Source organism: Girardinichthys multiradiatus, chromosome 20, assembly GCF_021462225.1.
Source record: "Girardinichthys multiradiatus isolate DD_20200921_A chromosome 20, DD_fGirMul_XY1, whole genome shotgun sequence".
Taxonomy (NCBI): domain Eukaryota; kingdom Metazoa; phylum Chordata; class Actinopteri; order Cyprinodontiformes; family Goodeidae; genus Girardinichthys; species Girardinichthys multiradiatus.
Window position 1 is genome coordinate 38,814,472 of NC_061812.1, and position 15,767 is coordinate 38,830,238.

General features: G+C 38.1%; 1 protein-coding gene across 18 annotated transcripts in view; it reads left to right on the top strand.

Annotated features, from left to right (window-relative positions):
- LOC124856821 (chemokine-like protein TAFA-1) overlaps positions 1–15,767 on the top strand; it is a 214,912-nt gene that overhangs the window by 168,805 nt on the left and 30,340 nt on the right. For 17 of the 18 annotated variants that reach the window (XM_047347691.1, XM_047347694.1, XM_047347695.1 and 14 more), the window contains exon 3: positions 8,962–9,102. In XM_047347691.1, the coding sequence (XP_047203647.1) occupies positions 8,962–9,102 (141 nt within the window). Of the gene's footprint in view, positions 1–8,749; positions 8,876–8,961; positions 9,103–15,767 lie in introns of those variants that run through there. The other variant, XM_047347700.1, reaches the window with a different exon arrangement.

A 15,767-nucleotide genomic window follows, 5' to 3' on the forward strand; every position in this document is an offset into this window, starting at 1 on the left:
GCATTTTGTATGTCTCTAAACTGTAATGCCTTCATCATGTAATCTGCTAACGTTGCCTCTTGTTGTGGATCTTTTAGGTCTTTTTGGAGATCTGGAATATAATAAAGTCTGCCATGTATTATTTCAAAAGGTGTTAATCCACCCTGAGCTGATGGGGTTATCCTCATATTAAGTTTTACTATATCTAAACATTCAACCCACTTTCTTTGTGTTTCTTCCATTGTGCTACCAATTATACCTTTATTTTTATTTATTTCCATACATAATATGTGCTGTCCAAGATGTTAATAAAACCTGTATGGTGTCATGATAGACATGGCTAAATAATATTTAATTTGATCTTTCCTGCAAATGTTTCTCTTTGGCCATGATTATGTTGCTCTTTTTTAATCATTTGGTTCAATAACAAATTCTTTATTTTTTTTTTTTGGTATTCATCAGCAAGGTTATAACAGCTCTGAATAATCTATTCCAATTTAGCTTTATTTAGATACATCTATTCTAATCTATTTTTATTAAATGCAGTAAGTCCTCATTATATTTAAAAGTGAGGTCGCTATTTCTGTTAGTTGCTATTTTTTAATAATGCTTGGTTTACTTTGAGTTTCATTAGTTCTGAAAAACTCACTCCTCATCAGTTTAGAAGGCTTAATAAAATTGATTAACACAAAAATGAAGGGCATGTTATGTCTTATAATCTTAGTTTGTCTTACCCAGTTTTATAAACACACCTGTACAGTTTCAGTGATCTATAGCTCTTACCTTTTTAATTACACTTTGTATTTATTTCAAGTAACTAAAGTTTATTTCAATTAACTAAAGTTTTCTCAATTTCAGGAATAGTAATTCTGTCCAGTAATTTTTTTAAGGAGCATTTCATCTTGTGTTAAATTTTAAATCTAATTTGATCATTCTGAATTTGACTTGAAAAAGTCCAAACATTTCGACAAAATTAAAGACAGGTCTATGAGCTTTCTTATGTTTATCAGTATTTCAATTCAGGTAGAACCTTTACTATCGTGAGATGATTTTGGAAAAATTCTGAAAACCTTATTGAGGTAAATGTTTGGCAAATGATCATTAGAACATCAGGCCTTTATTAGCGCTTTTAAGGTCCCTCAAAGACGCTCTTTAATGAAATCAATCATTCCCATTCATACACATTCACACACTGACAACTTTTCCCTCATGGCTGTCATGAACATCCACTTGATGGTTTTTAGGAGTTTGTATTTTTATAATGTAAAGCACCTTGAATTGCCCTGTCTGCAATGTGCTGTACAAACAAATTTACTTAGTTACTTCTCTATCAGAGCAATTTCATTTACAAAAATTCCCATATAATTTTCTTTTTATATTTTTAAAATGCACATTGTTTTCTCATATCGCCTTTAGTTTTCACTAGGTTTGCTTTGAATGCTTCAATTCTTTTTTATCCACCAAGGATCAATAAGGTGGTGTTTGTGGGGTCCACCTTGAAGGTGTTGTCTTTTGGGTCTGTCCAGTCTGGAGAAGTGTCACGTTATCATTGTCATGTCAGTGAGGTTCATTAGTCAGTTAGAACTCTGGTCATTTGGTCTTGGGTCGTTTTTGTTCATTTGGTCTGTGCACATAATGTCTCATGGATCCAACCAATGATTAGTCAACAAAACTTCCACACAGTGTGATGTTATTTCTCCAGCTTCCACATGTTGAAGAAAAATTTATTGTTAATAAATGAACTGCATTTCCCAGGAACACTGCATTCCTCCTGGATGATCATCACCTGTTGAAAAACTGCATTATTATATTAGTCAGTTGTTTTACATATTCAATCAGATCATTATTTAATTTCCCTTTGGGATTAATAAAGTATTTTTGAATTGAATTGAATTAAACATTGCAGTAGGTGAAATTATTAGTATCTCATCTTCCGCATAGAAGGTATCAGTAGGGGCTTGTTTTTTCTTTCCAATGACCACCTTTTCAGCATGCACTGCCCAGTTCTGCCAACTGCTAACTGAGCAGGTGGGTAGATCAATATTATGTTTATGAGCTGGTTATTAAATTTGGGGATCCCTCTCTCATAGTTTGTGAAGTCGGAAAAACTGATGGTGAATATGGTGATGCCTCTTCAGTTATTTCTCCCACTGGCGCTGAGGGTTCAGGCACTATCGCAGCTGCAGCACCAGGCTGGGGCTGTGGCTGCCTGCCCCTCCCCCTTACTACACAAGTGTCATTATCTTCTTGTCTGGCAACTGCTATATAAATCTCCTTGCTCTTTTTATCGTTCCCTGTCTTTCTTTTATAAGCTTCACCAAGCCAATTTTTTGCCCTTATTGATTCTTGGCTGAGTTTTTTCCTTTTCCTAAGTTTATCTTTGTTGTAATCTGTGCCAAATGGGTACAAGCAGGAACCGAAAGATGTCCTTTAAAATCATAATCTTTCTGCCATTTAGCAAGATTTTTAACTGTATCTGGATCTTTAGAGTGCATAAACTTTGCATCTCCTTCTAACGAGGGCTGCTTCTGGACACAGTTCCCCATTTTAAGAGTTTTCTGTTTATTTTATTATAATTTTTTTATTTTTTATTTTTATTTTTTTTATCTATTAAAAACTATTGTTAAGAACTGACTTCTACTTCTATTAATTTATATTAGCACTATTTATTTGATTCTCTTTCCTTTATTATACAGGTCCTTCTCAAAATATTAGCATATTGTGATAAAGTTCATTATTTTCCATAATGTCATGATGTAAATTTAACATTCATATATTTTAGATTCATTGCACACTAACTGAAATATTTCAGGTCTTTTATTGTCTTAATACAGATGATTGTGGCATACAGCTCATGAAAACCCAAAATTCCTATCTCACAAAATTAGCATATCATTAAAAGGGTCTCTAAACGAGCTATGAACCTAATCATCTGAATCAACGAGTTAACTCTAAACACCTGCAAAAGATTCCTGAGGCCTTTAAAACTCCCAGCCTGGTTCATCACTCAAATCCCCAATCATGGGTAAGACTGCCGACCTGACTGCTGTCCAGAAGGCCACTATTGACACCCTCAAGCAAGAGGGTAAGACACAGAAAGAAATTTCTGAACGAATAGGCTGTTCCCAGAGTGCTGTATCAAGGCACCTCAGTGGGAAGTCTGTGGGAAGGAAAAAGTGTGGCAGAAAACGCTGCACAACGAGAAGAGGTGACCGGACCCTGAGGAAGATTGTGGAGAAGGGCCGATTCCAGACCTTGGGGGACCTGCGGAAGCAGTGGACTGAGTCTGGAGTAGAAACATCCAGAGCCACCGTGCACAGGCGTGTGCAGGAAATGGGCTACAGGTGCCGCATTCCCCAGGTCAAGCCACTTTTGAACCAGAAACAGCGGCAGAAGCGCCTGACCTGGGCTACAGAGAAGCAGCACTGGACTGTTGCTCAGTGGTCCAAAGTACTTTTTTCGGATGAAAGCAAATTCTGCATGTCATTCAGAAATCAAGGTGCCAGAGTCTGGAGGAAGACTGGGGAGAAGGAAATGCCAAAATGCCAGAAGTCCAGTGTCAAGTACCCACAGTCAGTGATGGTCTGGGGTGCCGTGTCATCTGCTGGTGTTGGTCCACTGTGTTTTATCAAGGGCAGGGTCAATGCAGCTAGCTATCAGGAGATTCTGGAGCACTTCATGCTTCCATCTGCTGAAAAGCTTTATGGAGATGAAGATTTCATTTTTCAGCACGACCTGGCACCTGCTCACAGTGCCAAAACCACTGGTAAATGGTTTACTGACCATGGTATCACTGTGCTCAATTGGCCTGCCAACTCTCCTGACCTGAACCCCATAGAGAATCTGTGGGATATTGTGAAGAGAACGTTGAGAGACTCAAGACCCAACACTCTGGATGAGCTAAAGGCCGCTATCGAAGCATCCTGGGCCTCCATAAGACCTCAGCAGTGCCACAGGCTGATTGCCTCCATGCCACGCCGCATTGAAGCAGTCATTTCTGCCAAAAGATTCCTGACCAAGTATTGAGTGCATAACTGTACATGATTATTTGAAGGTTGACGTTTTTTGTATTAAAAACACTTTTCTTATATTGGTCGGATAAAATATGCTAATTTTGTGAGATAGGAATTTTGGGTTTTCATGAGCTGTATGCCACAATCATCTGTATTAAGACAATAAAAGACCTGAAATATTTCAGTTAGTGTGCAATGAATCTAAAATATATGAATGTTAAATTTTCATCATGACATTATGGAAAATAATGAACTTCATCACAATATGCTAATATTTTGAGAAGGACCTGTATATGCTTTTATCCTATTTACTCTAGTTTATTATTATTCAGTCTCCGCTCTTTTCTTTTTTATATATATATATATATATATATATATATATATATAATAGAGGTACATTTATTATACATATCTTGTACCATCGAATCAAACAGAAATCCTCAACGGGCCCCCAACATTTCCCGGAAAACAGGCTTCTAGATCAAAATCTAGTTTTGATCCGGAGTTCTACTCTCGGAGAATGTAGGGGTTTTAGACTGAGATATGATGGCACCTAATACGAATTCCTTACAACACCTCAGCTGTCAACAACTTTATGTTAACACCAGCAAGGTTTCGGGTTGTCTCACTGAGAGTGCCGTATGATTCTGCAGACACACAAATACATGCACCAACACACAATCACTTATAGGCCTAAATCACCTAGACTAGGTTTTATGTGTTTTACGCGCTTTTCTTTTTTAACTCAGAATTTTTCCATTTAGTTGGTTTGCTTTTGAATCTCCTTAAGGGAAATTACGAGTACCTCTAAACTCAAAAACTCCTATTTATTCTTATTTTTCTATGGAGTTGGTTTGCTTTTGAATCTCCTTAAGGGAAATTACGAGTACCTCTAAACTCAAAAACTCCTATTTATTCTTATTTTTCTATGGAGTTGGTTTGCTTTTGAATCTCCTTAGGGGAAATTACGAGTACCTCTAAACTCAAAACTCCTATTTATTCTTATTTTTCTATGGAGTTGGTTTGCTTTTGAATCTCCTTAGGGGAAATTACGAGTACCTCTAAACTCAAAAACTCCTATTTATTCTTATTTTTCTATGGAGTTGGTTTGCTTTTGAATCTCCTTAGGGGAAATTACGAGTACCTCTAAACTCAAAACTCCTATTTATTCTTATTTTTCTATGGAGTTGGTTTGCTTTTGAATCTCCTTAGGGGAAATTACGAGTACCTCTAAACTCAAAACTCCTATTTATTCTTATTTTTCTAATATACTTAGTTGGTTCCGTCTTACTTGTGCGTTCGTTCACACTGTCTGTCGAAATGCGTTGATCCTCCTTCCTGGTGCCCCTCAGCCGATTCGGCGGTTACCAACACAGAATTCACTGTGCAGGATTTTTGTTCTCCAGACGTTCTGGAGGCTGCGCAGACTGGAACCCCACACGCACCGCTGGGCCCCTGGCAGCAGATTTCCAGTGCTCCGGCTCGAAGGACCTAAGAAATGTTAGAGTTAAAAAGCTGATAATTACAGATCAGTGCCAAATAAGACACAAGATTAACCAAGTAAGTTTGACTTGCAAGGGTGAGTGCCAGTCCTTTGCTAAACAGCGACTTTCTTCTCACACACCGGGAGAAGGCCTTGCACCATCCTTTTATTTACAACTCACATTCTTACAAGTAAAAAGTGGGAATTGGTTCAGCCAATTCTTACAGAGATTTCAACTTAGAAGAGTGGTCATTCCCATATATGGTATAAGCATGTCATGTCCAGAGATTGATCCACTCCAGACCACATTCCTTACCTCTCCACTCCCTTTTACACACTAAAAAACAATCACAGGAATCATCTTCACTAGAATAGAACTTAAAACATAACCCTTGTTTAAACTAAACAATGATAACTTATTTAAGTTTTTCCAATACAGACCAATTTCTGAAATGCGAAGGATATGGCACAACTTCAAAGGCAAGGGAAGGCTTTTAGTCATCTGGAAAAGATTATGGCACATCCACGCATTGATATGTTCTATGCAACTGCAAAGACACCAGGACATGGCCTTCCACCTAAATTAACAGGGTGGGCAAAAAGACCAGTAATCAGAGAAAAGTCCAAGAGGTCCATAGTAACTCAGAAGGAGCTGCAGAGATCCACAGCTCACATGGAAGAATATGTTGACAAATTTGGCTTGCTCTACAATTCAGACGAACATGGAAAAGTGCTAAAAAGGAAGCCAATAAAAACACACAGAGCTTTATACATGTTATAACGTGACGTGGAAAAGTTAAAGTGTGAATGCTTTTGCAAGAATTTTTGACTATATTGATAACATATGCAAGCAGATTAAAATTGAGAAATGGACACACAAAATACAGTGTGTAATGTTCTTCATGAGAGTCATCATGAGCTGATCGGTATAAAGTGGGGACAGCCAGCCCTGAGTGGGAGGCAATTTGATGACATAATTGAGATTCCTTGAGGGCCAATTTGTTACACATGCTTACAGTGTAAGTGCCTCATGATTGTACTGCTGCTAAGCTGACATAATATAATGAGCAGTAACTGACTTTAACTAAACTCCAGTCTCATTCACATTCGGTGGCGTCCCCTGAAATGTTCCACGGGGGGGCCACATGGGGCCTTTAAAACTCTCAAGGTGGCACACCAAAATCAAAACCAATGATTGACTTAGAAAAATGTTGTGATGTTGCATTGTTACTATATAATAGGAACTACAAAAAAAGAACATCGTAGCCTATTTGTTTGTTGTTTTTACAAATTTATATTTTAGACTGAAGAGCATTTATAGTTGCACAGCCTACTTGTAGAAGCCCTTCACATAAAAAAAAAAAAAAAGACACAGAAAAGAGTGTGCTATGAATCAGAAAAAGGCGGACCCAAGATTCAGCCAGACACAGTACTGAAAGTTTAAAAGGTTTATTCAGCCACAGGAAAACGTCACACAGGTAACACTCCTCACAGCTTCCAGGAATCACTGAGGCAGAAAGAGGGATTAGTGACTTGTAGTCTCTCCAGATTTTGCAGGGATCAGAAAAGTCACTAACCTGCTTTTGTCTTGAGTGGAACTTGAAACCCAGAGGGGAAACCTCAGTGGGCGGCAGGCGGTGATCTCCACAGCACAGGTAAGAAGTGACTCCAGGCTGAATAATCTGAGGGCTAGGCTGGCTCAATAATCCAAGGACAGAAACAGGGTCAAAGATAGGAACAAGAGGCGTCAGGCAAGGGGCAAGGGGCAGGCAGAGGTCAAGAACAACGATCAGACAGGAAGGAACGCAGGATATCTACTCACAATGGCTTTCAAAAATCTGGCACCGTCTGCTTGTCAGAGTCAGTATATATCAGGGAAGACACAGGTGCTTGGCATTCCACAGATTGCACTACATTGCAGCAGCCACCAATCTAATCTGCTGATTGCAGCCAGGTAGACAGGGTAGAGCAAACGTGCCAGAATCATAACACTGTGACAGATGAAGATATTTATTTCTCCTTTTCAGAGCATCTGGGATAATCCTTGCATCTCCAGAACACTTTCCAGGACCATAAATACTACAGAATAAACATATATGGATGGTCATTCAGTGTTTGATAAACAAGGCGCTAAACATAACTGAATGCATTAACTGTAATGGTGATTTAAAAGATTAATGACCTGTTTACAATAGTGGCGATTGCAGTGTGTGCACTGTTTAAATGCCTGCATGACCCCCAAGTCAATGATCAGACCAGGTGATTTTTTACCGGTTTCTTTAATAAACAGATTCAGGGATGCAGGTATGAGGGTTTGTGGTTCTACAAAAAAGAATACACAAGTAAAACACAAATTATATGTAATTCAATGTAATCACAACTTCCTATATTGGTAGATTACATGGAATATTGCTCTCAGCTACAATGGTCTGCATGCTGTCTTGTAAGCCTAATTAATAGGCCCAAAGGGCTTTATTTGTAGCCTGAACTATATTTGGTAACAAATGAAATGTACAGTTTTATCATTACTGCAGTCCTGTGTTTCAATCATTTATAATGTGGAGATCAAATAAAAAAAGGCAACTAATAAAAATGACCAACTCTAGGTAAAAACTCTAGCCATATCTCCTATTAAGTAAAAAGAACTAACAGAAAATGTCAAGAACAACAAACCTAATTAACAAATTATTATAGAACAGTGTACATAACCACTCAAAGACACTACATAAATTTTATCCAATCTTATACAATTTTATCCAACCGTCTGATGATTCTAACTGCTTTGTTTGCATCTGTTCTTAATATTACTCACAAACCAGCCGCGCCTGTAATATCGAGCTCGAAAACTGCAGCACAGTCCTGCCTTCAGAACTTTAAATTATTTCAAGTCACAAGCTGGATGGGAACCTGCTGCAGCCCCCTGCAGTGCACGAGGAACTCTGCCTTTTACAGATTACCGAGCTCACCCTGCTCACCTAGTAGGCTGTTAGTTTAATGACAGAAGGTGAGCTGTCCACACATCAGCGATATGTGGACAGGGCGGGGGTTGTCACTGTTCACATCATGTGACATCAACTGTGTCACTGTTCTGTCTGTGTTACCGGGCCAACAGCTTAGACGCTGACAATTTAAACAGACAGAACAGTGGTTCATTATCCTACAAGTATATAGAAGTGAATTAAAACGCATAAGCATAGCAAATTCTAGTTATCCTTTATCGCTGCATTCACTAGTAATCGGAAAAGGCAGGTTCGCTGATGTGTGGACAGCTCACCTTCTGTCATTGAACTAACAGCCTACTAGGGGCAGGCGATGAGGGTGGGGGTTGTCACTGGGGTGGCCACTGTTAGCCCTCCAACCCCCCAAAGGCACCGCTGTTCACATCATGGCTGCTTGCTTGGGAAGTTGCTTTTAAAATGTATTAGTAAACTGTAAATAAATATAACTCATATTTACTGACCACGTTCTCTGTTTATGTCTCTTTAGAGGGGGGGACTTGTGAGGTGATTGCTGCTCACAGATGCTGCAACAAGAACCGCATTGAGGAGCGATCGCAGACGGTCAAATGCTCCTGCTTGCCCGGGAAAGTCGCCGGGACGACACGCAACAAACCCTCCTGTGTCGATGGTGAGAATATCTAACGTGTTTTAATATAATGCAGCTGCGACTGACAATTTATGTCTAAACTGTTTTGTATGCTTGATAACTGTACATACTATCCATCCTAATATCTGTTGAAGACAGATTAGCATACTTACAAAGATAGCTGTGTCCCCTTTACTTTCAGACAGGAGAAACAAAGGTATAAGTGGAGTTGTGGTTCCATACCTGTGATTGGTTTTTTTAAATACTTTTGATAAAAACCTGCCAAGGGCATGAATAATTTTAGGCTAAGCTGTAACCATGATTTAGATGTATATGTTTTATTCTATGCTTTAAGAAAACTAAATTGCCTGGAATAGAGTGGTGTATTTACTTAGTATACATATATACCTCACATAAACAACAAAAAATTCATAGGAACCGAAGAAATGAGCTAAACATTGAACAGAAGAAGAGAATAATGGAAAATAATAATGACTTGTTTACATATTTGTTCCGTACTGAATGGTGAAAACAGCAGATATTTATGAAGTGACATCAAACATTGAAGGAAAATAAAAGAAAAAGATCAGAGTGTTTTAATGAAAACTTAATTAGCCTGAATTATAATATCCAGTCAGCACTATTGCCTCTCATACAGCATCAGCATCTCTGTGACCGAGTTGCTCAGTACTGACAGAGTATCTCCAAGGCAGATGTGGAACGAAGGGGCTTTTTTACATTTCATTCCTTTGTAAGTCAGTTGTATAGCAAGAGCAATAAACGCATTACTGTTTCCTAAAACAGTCCTGGAGGTTTCTGTCATTTGTTCCTAACCTTCTCCCACTTTTTTGATGCTTGTCACTCTCAGCTACAGTGGGCCTGTTTTCAGAGTTCTACATAATAAAGACCATAGTTACTTAGATACTTAGACTGGTCTGACTGATTCTATGTATGAAAACTCTCCCTATTTGCATAAAAAACACAAAATGAGAACATTATTCTCCCTTTTTTGGCATGAGAACCATCTTGGAAGTTATTTAGTTTAAAACCTGTCAAACCTGGCCTAAGTTATTGTATACTGATATTCTTGAACATTCTTCACTTTTCCAAATATGTTGCTAAATCCTTGTCTTGTTTTATGAACTAAACATCTTGGATGTTCTCATTTTGTGAACTTGATACATTTTAACACCCCTAATATAATTTGTGATAGGATCATCCAGTTTAACTAGAAAGCAGGGACGACAGAATGAAATATTAGCTGAGAGTAGAATATCCTCCGGAGACCGCTTCTTCCATAGTGGGTCACGGGGAAGCTGGTGCCTATCTCCAGGAGTCTATGGGCAAAAGGCTGGGTACACCATGGACAGGTCATATATATATATATATATATATATATATATATATATATATATAAATATATATATATATATATATATATATATATATATATATATTTATATGTATATGTATACATATATACATATGTATGTGTATGTATACATGTATGTATATATATATATATGTATATATACATACATACATACATACATACATACATGTATATATATATATGTATACATATATATATATATATATGTATACATACATACATGTATACATACACATACATATGTATATATGTATACATATACATATAAATATATATATATATATATATATATATATATATATATATATATGACCTGTCCATGGTGTACCCAGCCTTTTGCCCATAGACTGCTGGAGATAGGCACCAGCTTCCCCGTGACCCACTATGGAAGAAGCGGTCTCTGGAGGATATTCTACTCTCAGCTAATATTTCATATACATATATACATATGTATGTGTATGTATACATGTATGTATGTATACATATATATATATATATATATATATATATATATATATGACCTGTCCATGGTGTACCCAGCCTTTTGCCCATAGACTGCTGGAGATAGGCACCAGCTTCCCCGTGACCCACTATGGAAGAAGCGGTCTCTGGAAGATATTCTACTCTCAGCTAATATTTCATATACATATATACATATGTATGTGTATGTATACATGTATGTATGTATACATATATATATATATATATATATATATATATATATATATATATATGTATACATACATACATGTATACATACACATACATATATACATATGTATGTGTATGTATACATGTATGTATGTATACATATATATATATATATATATATATATATATATATATATATACATATATATATATCAGTCATTTTCTACCGCTTATTCCATACTCAAGCTTTCTTGTTATTCTCCTTTTTTGTCAGACTTTTGTTGGCAGCCGCCTACCTTTTTCTGTGTGCTTTGCAGTGTGGGCAGCTGTTGTCAGTGTTGGAATAGCTTCTGTTTCTTCACGATCTTCTGCCACAGCCTCCACAACCTTTTGGGATATGCACACAGATGCATATTGATGGAAAAGTCAACTTTCTCTCGAAAACAAAGACAAAAGCCTAGATTCGATTGGGTTTCTAAAGCATAAAAGTATGGCCAAATGAAGTCAGAGAAATTTATATTTTGTACTTCAATTTAAAGTTGCTAAAAAATCTTTACCACATCTTTACCAAAAATGCAACTACATTTGATAGATATAATACTGTTTTTGAAGTTGGAATTAGCTTTTTTTTCTCTTTAAACAGACTTTTTAATGATCCTTTAATCAACACCACAGACAAATATGAGAATTCTTTCAAATATGTCATTTTCTGCTGTCTGCTGTGCTATTTAAAATAAGGAAAATTAAATCAACCATGGCGAAATACGGTGCTGCGCTTCTGGGCATCATGAGGGTTGGAGGTTGATGCAGTTCAGCTGCTGAACACCTGAACACTAAGTACGTTGCAGATCACATTGCTTCAGGCTACTTGCGCTGATGGAAATGAATAACTAATAAACAGGCAAGAAAGCTGCAGGCTAATGCACCTGGATTACCTTGGCTGAAAAAAAAATACACAATCAGACAGAGGCAGCTTTTCGTGGAGGAAATTTTCAAAGAAAAGGAAATCTGAAAGGAAGTCCCTCAGTTGTGAGCCTTTTCACCTTCGCCTTTAGAAACAGGTCAAACGTACCTCTAAGTTTCATCTCGCAAAGAAAAGACACCAAAATGTCTTCATTATGAGCAGATCGAGAACCAGGCCACAGAGGTACTCTGTGGTTTTCCACAGCTGACACTCCAAATGATACGAGAAAATAAATGTCGAACAACTCTTCCACACTGAGTATACAAGAAACCTCTGATCTCTTCTTATATCAGAGGTGGGTAACCTGTGGCTCCAGAGCCACATGTTGCTCTTCGTCCACCCTACCGTGGCTCCTTTCAACTGAAACCAAAAACGATATAGAATGTAAATGTAAACAAAATCGGAAAGTTGGTTTTAGCTGTCCCTCTACCTATTTTATGCAATATCTCCATGATATTTGTACACAATTACAGTTTTTTTAGTCCAGTGCTTTGATGTTATTTGGCTGAAAACTAAATGCATTATTTAGGTAAATATGTTACCTATTTTTCTTCATTTCCATTGACATGGTAAAGACTCATCTGGCCTTGTTCCACTCTAGAAAGTGTATGTTGTTCCAATAATAGTTAAACAATAAAAATAATAGTATACAATATACTTTTATAAAAGCTAAGTTGTGTGTCAAGAAGGTTTTGCTGCTCTGGACAAATTATTTTGATTGACAAAAAGGATCTTGGGATCAGAAATGTTGCTGGCCACTGCCCTATAGTAATGGCCCCGTCACAGTGCGTTGTGTTTCAGTGACATAAGAAAACACACTTGCCTTAGGTACATAAATATTACTCCAGCATTGCCTTTCTATGCACATACAGGTCCTTCTCAAAATATTAGCATATTGTGATAAAGTTCATTATTTTCCATAATGTAATGATGAAAATTTAACATTCATATATTTTAGATTCATTGCACACTAACTGAAATATTTCAGGTCTTTTATTGTCTTAATACGGATGATTGTGGCATACAGCTCATGAAAACAAAAAATTCCTATCTCACAAAATTAGCATATTTCATCCGACCAATAAAAGAAAAGTGTTTTTAATACAAAAAACGTCAACCTTCAAATAATCATGTACAGTTATGCACTCAATACTTGGTCGGGAATCCTTTTGCAGAAATGACTGCTTCAATGCGGCGTGGCATGGAGGCAATCACCCTGTGGCACTGCTGAGGTCTTATGGAGGCCCAGGATGCTTCGATAGCGGCCTTTAGCTCATCCAGAGTGTTGGGTCTTGAGTCTCTCAACGTTCTCTTCACAATATCCCACATATTCTCTATGGGGTTCAGGTCAGGAGAGTTGGCAGGCCAATTGAGCACAGTGATACCATGGTCAGTAAACCATTTACCAGTGGTTTTGGCACTGTGAGCAGGTGCCAGGTCGTGCTGAAAAATGAAATCTTCATCTCCATAAAGATTTTCAGCAGATGGAAGCATGAAGTGCTCCAAAATCTCCTGATATCTAGCTGCATTGACCCTGCCCTTGATAAAACACAGTGGACCAACACCAGCAGCTGACACGGCACTCCAGACCATCACTGACTGTGGGTACTTGTCACTGGACCTCTGGCATTTTGGCATTTCCTTCTCCCCAGTCTTCCTCCAGACTCTGGCACCTTGATTTCCGAATGACATGCAGAATTTGCTTTCAACCGAAAAAAATACTTTGGACCACTGAGCAACAGTCCAGTGCTGCTTCTCGGTAGCCCAGGTCAGGCGCTTCTGCCGCTGTTTCTGGTTCAAAAGTGGCTTGACCTGGGGAATGCGGCACCTGTAGCCCATTTCCTGCACACGCCTGTGCACGGTGGCTCTGGATGTTTCTACTCCAGACTCAGTCCACTGCTTCCGCAGGTCCCCCAAGGTCTGGAATCGGCCCTTCTCCACAATCTTCCTCAGGGTCCGGTCACCTCTTCTCGTTGTGCAGCGTTTTCTGCCACACGTTTTCCTTCCCACAGACGTCCCATTGAGGTGCCTTGATACAGCACTCTGGGAACAGCCTATTCGTTCAGAAATTTCTTTCTGTGTCTTACCCTCTTGCTTGAGGGTGTCAATAGTGACCTTCTGGACAGCAGTCAGGTCGGCAGTCTTACCCATGATTGGGGTTTTGAGTGATGAACCAGGCTGGGAGTTTTAAAGGCCTCAGGAATCTTTTGCAGGTGTTTAGAGTTAACTCGTTGATTCAGATGATTAGGTTCATAGCTCGTTTAGAGACCCTTTTAATGATATGCTAATTTTGTGAAATAGGAATTTTGGGTTTTTATGAGCTGTATGCCATAATCATCCGTATTAAAAGACAATAAAAGACCTGAAATATTTCAGTTAGTGTGCAATGAATCTAAAATATATGAATGTTAAATTTTCATCATGACATTATGGAAAATAATGAACTTTATCACAATATGCTAATATTTTGACCTGTACATGTACCACAGATAGTTTGGACATGTCAGGAGTTGGCAAACAGATCCACAGTTCCTTTTGGTGCTCAATTGCCACAGTAGTCTGAGTTCTCCTTTAGACAATCTGCAATTACCTTGTTGGCAGACAATGGAGACGGTAATGTTCCCACAACATCCTGTAGTGCATTGCAAGCATTTTTGTGGCATAATATTATTGTTTGAAGAAATGTGAAATTCTTATAATCAGTGTTAAGCCTTAAATCCAGAATTTTATTTTTGGGCAATGCAACTCTTCTTCTCTTCTACTCGAGCTACCTTTCATATCTGCAATATTTAGCTCATCTGTGAGTTGTATTAATTATAATGCCTGAACCCATCCATTAGTGAACCAAGGCCAAATAATGCATGGTGCATATCTAAGAGAAACTATAGCACTCCACAGAACTCAGTATCTGGTATTGATTGTAAATTCACTGTTCATGGTCTGCATAGATGTAGCATGAAAGCTAAAACCTTTAACCACAAATAATTTACAGTTGAAAATAGCTCAGTTTTCTTGTTGTAATCATTATTGGACTTGAAGTAAGGGTACCTAAAGAGACTCGACAAAGGTATGCAAATTAGACAATTTGAGATAGAGGTTTAGGTGCTGTGGAGAACATTTCATGCCTCTCTGCTTCAACCTCACCCAGGGAGAGAATTCTTACTGTGTGTATTGATTAACAAGCACTTTCAGAAGGCGTGGTGATAAAAATAGAGATGACAAGTCACTGAGCTGTACTGCTACATTGTTGAGCACAACTGCCCCCTCTGAGTTATGTTAAGTTGACCTGTTAATCATTTTTATTTGTCTTAGTTGGACCCTGCTTTGATAATATCCTTGTCTATCAAACACAAACAAGACTCTTTGATATTTATTTTGATCTTTAGCGTACAATTGGAGTTTAAGGGTATACAAAATAATTACATGATTATTTCTTGTTAAAATAATCTGATATTTCAAACACACCAACAGTGTCTTCAATATATTGGGACCCACAGCCATGGATTTCAACATTAAACTCCGGTACGGACCTTTCTGGAACTTTCAAAATAAAGTGCATTAACCTTCTTCTGGCACAGCCAGGAAACGGGATAACTGTGTACTTCCTGTGACGCCGCTACCCAAATAAAAGCACAGCTGTTGCTACATCCGCCCTGTTTCCACACGGCCTTCGAGAAGGACCGGTCAGGGGAGGCCCAG